The following is a 9,366-nucleotide window of genomic DNA, read 5'->3' on the forward strand; positions in this document are numbered from 1 at the left end:
ATTGTTGCCTGAATAGTGGTTGTTTTCTTTGGGTCCTTGCTTGTCGCTTACTGTAAGAACTTCTTTTCCTTTGCGTTGGGCAAGCCATTCTTCGTACTTGATGTATTTCTCAATTCTATGGTACAGGTCGTCTAAGCATTCTAGTTTGTTGCGCATCAGAGATCCTGCTAGGTCGGAGTTTTTTAGGAGAGCATTGGTGAATGCTGAAGTTGCAAAACTGTCCTTTAGGCCTGGCTCCATTGAGAGGAGTTCCTTCTTGAAACGTCCTAGGAAGACGCAGATCGTTTTGCCATAAGCTTGTGAGCTGAAACAAAGAGTCCAGGTCGGCTTGCTTCTTTTTGTTGTGGACGAACTCTGCTGCGAACGTCTCAACTAGCTTGTCGAAGTTGCTAATTGAATAAGGAGTTAGTGTGTAGAACCATTCTAAAGCTCCGTCCTTCAGGCTGGCTGGGAAGAGCTTGCACTTCAGGTAGTCATACTCCGGAGCGCTGTAGAGTGTGAGAGTTTGGCTGAAACGAGCTACGTGCTGGCTTGGACATGAGCTACCGTCGTACAGCGGGAACTTTGGTTGGATGAAATCTGAGGGTGGCTGCTTGTCCCTAATTTTAGTAGTGAATGGTGATGCTTAGTACGTCTGGAGTATCTTCTGAGCGATCTAGAGTGCGCTAGCCTTGTCATTCAACTTCTCCAACCTTTGTGCGAAGTCTTCTAACCTTTGATTGGTGGTGTTGGTGAGGGCTGTGATGGTGTTATTCTCCACTGCGTCTGGAGCGCCGTTGTTGGTGTTGGAGGTGGTGTGCTCACGCATCGTCTGATTCTCTTGTTGAAGTGTTATGAATGACTCCTGTAGCGTCCTCATCTAATCTGCTAATGCTTGTAGCTGTGCTTCCATGGTGGCTTGTTGTGACCAGCTTCGTGGGCTTGAGAAAATGGTATCTGTGTTTTCTCAAGAGAACGAACCGGCAGACGGCGGCAATGTAGATGTTTGGTGTTTACTAGACAACAACCTAATGATTTGTGTGAGTTTCCTACGTATCAAGTTTCTTGGGATCAACCTGAATCAAGCCTTACGTAGTTTATCTCTCTCTACTTATAGATGTTTGAGCTGACTTTCCTTATTTGCTCCAGGCCATTTTGATGTGTAGATCCACATTGTGTGCTATCTTGATGATTCACCATTACTCTGATGTTACAAAGTTAATGTCTCCTTGATTGGTGCATTGACTGAGCTCCAGGATTGCGCTAGTTGATTTGCTTCCATAAATGGATGTAACTGATGCTGGGGACGACCTGGGTGTTGGGTCATTGGCAAGCTGTGATGGATTGGTACGAGCTGATGGGGTACGACCTGATGTGTGGACACGTGTACTATAGTGTAGAACGAAGGGTACTTACACCATCCACCCCTGTTTAGAAATGAAAAGTACGTCTCCTAAGAGTATTCCCAATGCAGGTGAAAAAGAGGGGAATGTGAAAATTTTCACCTCCTTTTTGTTCACATCCAGTGCCCAATGCAGAGGTGAAAAGGAGGGTGACTATTTTCCCAAGTCATTACCAGGGTGAAACCTTCAACCGAGATAGTGGCTGACTTGTGAACTTCGGACGGGATGTTGGATTCCGTCTCGTGTGTTTTTTTTTTTTAAATGCGGGGGGTTTTTTTTTTTCCGGACGGAATGTTCTCGCATGATTTTTCGACTTTTTTTTCGTGTTTTTTTTAAATTTCAGACGGGATGTTTCATTCCGTCTGGAGCGTTTTTCAATTTTTACGTCCAGACGGAATCTAACATCCCGTCCGAGATTAATATTCATCTTTGCATTGGGCAACTTCACCTTGCTTTTCACCAAAACAGTGATAAGAGGAGGAAAAACTGCCTACGTGGAGGTGATAAGAGGGGGAAAATATTGACTTGCACTGGGAATGCTCTAAGTATCTCTCCACCACATATCCACCAACTTTTCTATTATTAATTAATAACTCTAGTTAATCGAACCCTAACTAAAGATTCATCTCATTGTCTCACAAATCACTCAATTTTTTTCTTCACATTTATTTATTTATTTCTTTCTTTCCACAAAGTGAAAATTTATAAATAAGTTCTTTACTCCTCTTCTTTATTCATTTGTCTTTATCCTCATCTTTTAAGTTTGGTGCCAACATTAACATCTATCAACTAAAAAAAAACTAATAAAATTTATTATAATTCTGAAAGAGTTTATAAATGTAAACATAACTGCAAATTGCAATTTTATTACAAACCCAAATACAAAATAAATTTGACTTGATCTTCAAAATTGAGAAATTATTGCTTATTTTAAAGCTAAATTGTGTTGATTCAAAATCTCATGAAATGAGGTTTTATGATGGTCATATTACCCTCGTGTGAGGAGGTCATGACGTATGCCTTTATACAAGGAAGGAATTTGACCCTCTCAAGGATATTGTATTATTTCGATAACCGGGTGGCCCTCTTAGAGCATGTACGAACACATTTTTGCGAAATTGTTGGTTTCTATTTCAGACGCCAAAACTTATCTTGTTCAAATTTTTTAATTTCCGTCGGGACCAAAAAAATCTAGCAGTTTTAATTTGTTATTAAAAAAAAATTGAAAAAGGAATAGACTACAAAACTTGACCCGTCCAACATCTTGGGCCCCACAGTACAAAATCGAGCCGTTTTAAGTTTTTTAATTAAAAAAAGTAAAAAATTATGGATGGCAAAACTTGACCCGTCCAACATGTAGACAGCTAAAGTTGTCTTGTGCAAATGGTTGCTAAATTTCTGAATATATTGGTCGAGAATTTGACAATTGCTGAGATAAAAACGGGTGTTTGGCAGTGCCTTGGTGAACGAAATTGCCAAAAAAAATTCTATTTGTCACATTAGAAATGGTTTTTAGCCGTGTGTTGATGATGCTCTTATGGGGGAGAAAATATTTGCACTTGTTAATAATTTGTTTTTCCTGAAATAAAAATAAATAAAATAAGGAATCAAGACTAATCTTGTTGGTGTCACACGCCAAAAGAAAAAAAATTCAAATTTTCTTATGGCCGACCAAACACATTTTCGCTGGTAAATTTCCAGGATAATTTAACAATCAAACATAGCCCCAAGGAAATCCTAACAGAAACAAAGCTCTGGTTCCACCCCATCATTAAGTGTTCATTGAACAGTAAAATTAGCTTGAACCAAATAAATCAAAAAGCGCCACAATTTCAAATAATAAAAAAACAGAGGTCTCATCTCATCTGAAATTCTAAACAACAATAATAATAATGGCTTCTTCTTCTTCTTCTTCTTCAAAAGAGAGTTACAGAGAAGAACTTCGAACTGCAATCCGTCAACTCACTGATCGTTGTCTTCACTCTGCTTCCAAATGGTACTTTACTGCCAAAAACCCTAAACCCCAATCCCCCTTCTCTCCATCTCTTGCTTTTTCACTTCAAATTTCATTAACTATCAAAAAAGTTTCAATCTTTTTACGTTTTGCAGGGCAGGGGAACAGTTGGTTGGACTTGGGGCAGTACAAGATCAATCAAAATTCACACCTACAAACACTAGATTTCAAAGAGGGAGCTCAAGTATTCGTAGAAGGTTTCTTTCGACTGATACATTGACACCTAGTGGTGGTGTTTCGTATGTAAGTACACCAGTTCATCAAGAGGATGGAAATTATGATAGTGATAATTATCTTGTTGCTATGTCTTATTTTAATTGTAAGGAGTTTAAAAGAGCTGCTCATGTTCTTCGTGACGAAACTGGGAAGAAGGCTGTTTTCTTGCGGTGTTACGCAATTTATCTGGTTAGATTTTGAGCTTAAACTCATTTACTTGTTATGTTAGTTGCATTTGTTGTTTTCAGTGGTAAGGGTTATTGCATTGTGTTAAGTGTTTATAACTAGTTTGGATATGCTAGTGTATGGTAAAGTTTTCAGGGTTATTGTTATATGTCATGTGGTATAGATAAATAGGATAGGAGAATAAGAATACTAATTGTCATAGAGAATATGCTGTTTCCTTGTCGTAGCTGTGCTCAAAAGTCAGGTCATACTAAAGAGAGCTATTTAATCATAAGGTTCTAAGAGAATTAACGAGTTTGGTGCAATGAATTTTTTCGTTCCAAATGATATATTAGTGATTCAGGTATCGAAACATCCTTTTTGTCGTGACATTTCGGGTGACTGGGACTCATATATTATCTAGCGTGGTTTGTCACATCTTAGAATCTGGCGTCACTTTTTGGTTTCTGCAAGTGCTGATACCTAGGACCTGGTCTGAAAATGCCTTAGCTAAACTTTTTAAAGGGTCAGAAATCCGTCTCATATTTTCCAGATATATCTTAATTCGAGGTATTTCTCTTATCGGAAAAAGGAAGACATATCTCATGAGCACTGTCAATTTGAGTTTAAGATTGCTCCTGAAGGCCAATTCACAGTGCTTGATATTTGAAGTATTACTATAAACATTTGCAACCCAGAAACCTCTCCACACTTAACAAAAACTCCCATACGACTCTTCTGTACTGGGTACAATGAGCAGAAGAAAGGGTGGAGATGTGTTGATCCCACCACCAATACAGCATACGTCTCGCCACATGTTATCTTTGATGAGGCATCATCATGGTGGTCTACCGAGAATGTAGTGTTGCCAGACTTGAAGAGTTTGGACACGAGTATGCGATAGTGTTCCCATTACTATGCTCGTATTAGAAGTAGAATATCATTCAGTTGATATGGACACTGCTTTAGGATATTTACATGGACACTAGTTTCTTGTGTTCCCCATGTTGTGCCACTGTATCACACATGTTATGCCTTTAATATGAGAAGTTTTATGTTAATCCAAAACACCAATGTCAAGTCTGGTGTGTTGAGGTAGGCTGGTTCTTTATTGATAAAACACAGAGTGAGACTGGGAAATAAGACTTTGGCAATCAAATTAACTAAATTCACCCATCTGGATCATCAAATGAGAATTTTAATTCTTAAGAGGCTACAATGCGTGTTGGAGAGTGAGGCAACCATACTGGAAATTGAGCACAAGAAAATTCTAAACTTTTCACGTTGCATTAAGCATATTTGAGAGCTGCAGTATATGCCAATCTGATAAATGATTTGCTGCTGTTAATATATGATTAACGCAATTGTGGATTGATCTAATACTGTCAGCTATATAGTATTGTGTGGAATCGTCATTAAATTTCTTCTGTTTGTTTCTCCTCCTACCCAATTAGTCATTGACTGGAGAATTAAATGACCAAAGACCTAATGTCACAAAGCTTTCTACAGTACTTATACACAGTAAAGACATAAATTGTCCTTTTTATTGTTTTTTTTTGTTTCTTTTTGCTAAGGGTAATTGTATTGAATTTAGCAAAAATAAAAAGTGTTAAATTACAAAGAATTAGAGGATAATTAACCCTATTAACCTAAGTTATATTGACACGGACACGTGTGTCCATATCCGACACGGATACGGAGTGTCTGACACGGCGAAATATAAAAAGCTTAAGGTATATCACACACAATATGTGTCCCCGTGTGTGTCCGATACGGACACGTGGATACGTATCCGACACAGATTATTTTTGAAATATGGTGTGTCCATGTAACATAGCTATTAACAAAAGCAGTTTAGTAAGCTATGCAGCTTGGATATAATTGTACTTCTAAAACTTCCATCTATGTTCCTCCTTACCAAAAAAGAAAAGAAAATCTTGTATTAGTTAAGCTCTATGTTACATGGACACGCCATATTTCAAAAATAATCTGTGTCGGATACGTATCCACGTGTCCGTGTCGGAGACATACGGACACATATTGTGTGTGATATACCTCAATTTTTGATATTTCGCCGTGTTAGACACTCCATATCCGTGTCGGATACGGACACGTGCATCCGTGTCAACGTAACTTGGGTTAAGCTTCTTTATTTATTTAAACTATGCTATGTATTTGAGCTCTTTTCTTTGTCCAAAACTCATTGGGTTCACTTTCTGTTTTATTGCTGATGAAGGCTGGGGAAAAGCGGAAAGAGGAAGAAGTGATAGAACTGGATGGACCTTTAGGTAAGAGCACTGCAGTGAACAATGAGTTGGTTTCCCTCGAGAGGGAGTTGTCAACATATCGGCAGAATGGTACTATAGATCCATTTTGCCTTTATTTATATGGGATTGTACTTAAAGAGAAAGGCCGTGAGGATCTCGCTCGAACAGTCCTTTTAGAGTCTGTGAATAAATACCCATGGAACTGGAGTGCCTGGTCAGAGCTTCAACGCCTGTGCACCAATGTTGACGTCTTAAAAGGCCTCAATCTCAAGAACCATTGGATGAGAGACTTTTTCCTTGGCATTGTTTACCAAGAACTCAGAATGCATACTGAATGCCTTGCAAAATATGAATACTTGCAAGGGATATTCTGTTTCAGCAACTATATCCAGGCTCAGATTGCAAAAGCTCAATATAGTTTGAGGGAATTTGAAGAAGTTGAAGTTATCTTTGAAGATCTGCAAAGAAATGATCCATACAGGATAGATGACATGGACATGTACTCAAATGTGCTGTATGCAAAGGAATGCTGCTCTAGCTTGAGTCACCTTGCCCATAAAGTATTCTTGACTGATAAATATCGACCTGAGTCTTGTTGCATCATTGGGAATTATTACAGTTTGAAGGGGCAGCACGAAAAGTCTGTTATGTATTTTAGGAGGGCACTGCAACTTAATAAGAATTACCTATCAGCATGGACACTAATGGGTCACGAGTACGTTGAGATGAAAAACACTCCAGCTGCAGTTGATGCCTATCGCCGAGCTATAGACATAAATCCTTGTGATTATCGTGCTTGGTATGGGTTGGGGCAAGCATATGAGATGATGAATATGCCCTTCTACGCACTGTATTACTTTAGAAAGTCAGCAAGCTTACAGCCAAATGATTCCAGGTTGTGGATTGCCATGGCTCAGTGTTATGAAACTGAACAGCTTCGCATGCTAGAGGAGGCAATCAAGTGTTACAAGAGAGCAGCAAATTGTAATGACAGAGAAGCCATTGCACTGCACCAACTTGGGAAGCTGTATAGTGAGCTTGGACGCTCAGAAGAGGCGGCATTTTACTTCAAGAAGGATTTGGAGAGAATGGAAGCTGAAGAGCTAGAGGGACCTAACATGGTAGAAGCCTTAATTTTTCTTGCTCGCCATTGCAAGGATCAGGAGAGATTTGAGGAAGCAGAAGTTTATTGTACTAGGGTTCTTGATTTTACGGGTCCTGTGAGTTCTTCCATCCTCTAATTATTATTATTACGAAAAACGACTAAAAAAAGTATCGAACTTTACAAGTTTTGACAATATGGGGACTAAATTTTTTTTCGGTCAAATTGGGGATCAAAGTTTTTAATTTTTGCAATGTGGGGACATGTATAACATGACATCTAAATTTCTCATACGGTGTTTCACAATTTGAATTAATTTCTATGGTCATGAGGTTGTAGCATGGATATACTTTGATAAGAAAGTGTATAACAATGTATGTAACTTGTGAATTATGAAACACCGTGTGAGAAATTTAGACTACATGTGTAACTAGTCCCCACATTGCAAAAATTAAAAAGTTTGGTCCCCAATTTGACTGAAAAAAAAGTCTAGTCCCCATATTGTCAAAACTTGTAAAGTTCGATACCCTTTTGAATCGTTTTTCGTTATTATTATTATTATTATTATTATTTATTATTTAATAAACTGGTTGCTTCGATGAGTTTCACCCTCTTCTCATAAATACACTTGAGCATACACATGCTTTATCCCTTATAAAATTGCTCTCCACCGCATATTGCTCCAAATAGCTACCTGGTAAAACAAGGGGAGTTACTATTCATCATGACTTATGGGCAATTGTCTGGCCTAGAAGATTTAAACCATTTTGTCACATTCTTCTAATCATATTCCCTTTATTGTACGTGGAACTTGTTTTACCTTGACTATATAGAAGCTTGTATTTGACACATTAGTTGTCTCGTTTGTATGCGTTTTTATAGGAGAAGGAAAGTGCAAGGAGCCTTTTACGGTCCATCAGAAATGCACAGGGTGGGTCGCCTTCAACAAGTTCTGAGCACTTCAGCCAGTGAAATCTCCTAGGCTATCTATGGAAGATGATGAAAATTGTCTAACACTTTGGTCTGGCACTTTCAATATGCTGAAATCAAGCCAATTATACTTGGACAGATCAGGTCATTGCAGCTGAAAATTTCTGCGTAACAGCCACTGTATCTTGTGAAGTGTATCATTTAAGAAAGTTTCAGTCCAAATATCTTCGGTCTCAGATGAAATATCTGAACTATTACAAGTTTCCGATTACAACATTTTCGAGGCATAATACAGCTTCCCTCATCATGGTTAAAGTGAAGTTTAGCAAGAATCCAGAAACCAGCCTGCACAAAAGAGTCTCAATCGCTGAGTAATTAATGTTTTGTTTGTTGCTCAACTGTTTATTGATATCTTCAGTACTTAAATAGGTCCATACTTCCCGTGCTAGATTATTCATTGGAGTAAATTTCCCTAGAGAAGTTTCCTCTTCGACTGCCCAAATGTTCGTTGAGTATTTTTTGATGATGTAATCTACTTTGTAAGCTGTAGACGTTCTTCACAAGTACTACTCAGTTTTTTGTGATGAGAACGAAATTTGTGTCATAGGTCTTGGGTCGATAGTTTTGTTCATGTTACTTGTTCTATGCTTGTAAAATTTTCCATGTAGAACTACAAGTATTTTGGCTCACAATTACGGGCGTAAATCAGAGTACTATAAATGTTTAGTTTCCAATTTTCGTTGTATTTGTTTACTGTGTCTTTAAATGTAAATCATTTGCTTGAAATCAGCAATGGAAATAATCTAATAAAAAATATTTTCATATGGCCATAAATGGTATGCCATTTACCACAAAATTCTAATATATCATTTACAGATTTATTCACAAAAACTAAGCCAAATCTGTAGGTTTGCTCTTCTCGTCGAATGACATACCATTTACAGCCAAAGGAAAGGACTATAAATTAGGGGTAGCTTCCCATTAGAAAAAAGAAGAAACAAGAGAAACCTAGGGATTACTTTGGTACCTTAATTTGCATTATTAGTATCTAGAAGATGGTGAAGTTCTCTGCAGCCTTTTCTTTAGTTATTCTTCTCCTTGTGTTTTCAGGTCTTGTTCATTTCATATCCATTTGTCATTATTGTTTGTAGAAATTATTTGAATAGATACTTATTTACTGTACTATATAGGTGTGGTTGTGTGGCGTTTTACAAAGTCTGATATATTGATCTTTATTCACACGAATATAACGACATGTGTTTTGAACTTTTGATTGTGCAGTTGATAAGA

The 9,366-nt window shown here is 37.8% G+C and overlaps 1 protein-coding gene across 1 annotated transcript; it reads left to right on the forward strand.

The window, feature by feature from the left end:
• Positions 1-3,038: 3,038 nt before the first annotated feature.
• On the forward strand, positions 3,039-8,810 carry APC8 (anaphase-promoting complex subunit 8). Its single transcript, XM_086596716.1, has 4 exons — positions 3,039-3,378; positions 3,492-3,801; positions 6,014-7,264; positions 8,029-8,810. Exons 1-4 carry the CDS (start codon positions 3,275-3,277, stop codon positions 8,116-8,118), a joined length of 1,755 nt encoding a protein of 584 aa, XP_086452842.1. The 5' UTR covers positions 3,039-3,274; the 3' UTR covers positions 8,119-8,810.
• Positions 8,811-9,366: the final 556 nt, after the last annotated feature.

Source organism: Coptis chinensis, chromosome 1 (assembly GCF_015680905.1).
Source record: "Coptis chinensis isolate HL-2020 chromosome 1, ASM1568090v1, whole genome shotgun sequence".
Lineage (NCBI taxonomy): Eukaryota > Viridiplantae > Streptophyta > Magnoliopsida > Ranunculales > Ranunculaceae > Coptis > Coptis chinensis.

What these genes read in the sequence shown, in the direction of transcription:
- APC8 (XM_086596716.1), top strand. Translation starts at nt 3,275, where the DNA reads ATGGCTTCTTCTTCTTCTTCTTCTTCAAAAGAGAGTTACAGAGAAGAA. An exon ending in CTTCACTCTGCTTCCAAATG is followed by an intron (nt 3,379 to 3,491) that starts GTACTTTACTGC and finishes TACGTTTTGCAG; the next exon opens with GGCAGGGGAACAGTTGGTTG. An exon ending in TTCTTGATTTTACGGGTCCT is followed by an intron (nt 7,265 to 8,028) that starts GTGAGTTCTTCC and finishes GCGTTTTTATAG; the next exon opens with GAGAAGGAAAGTGCAAGGAG.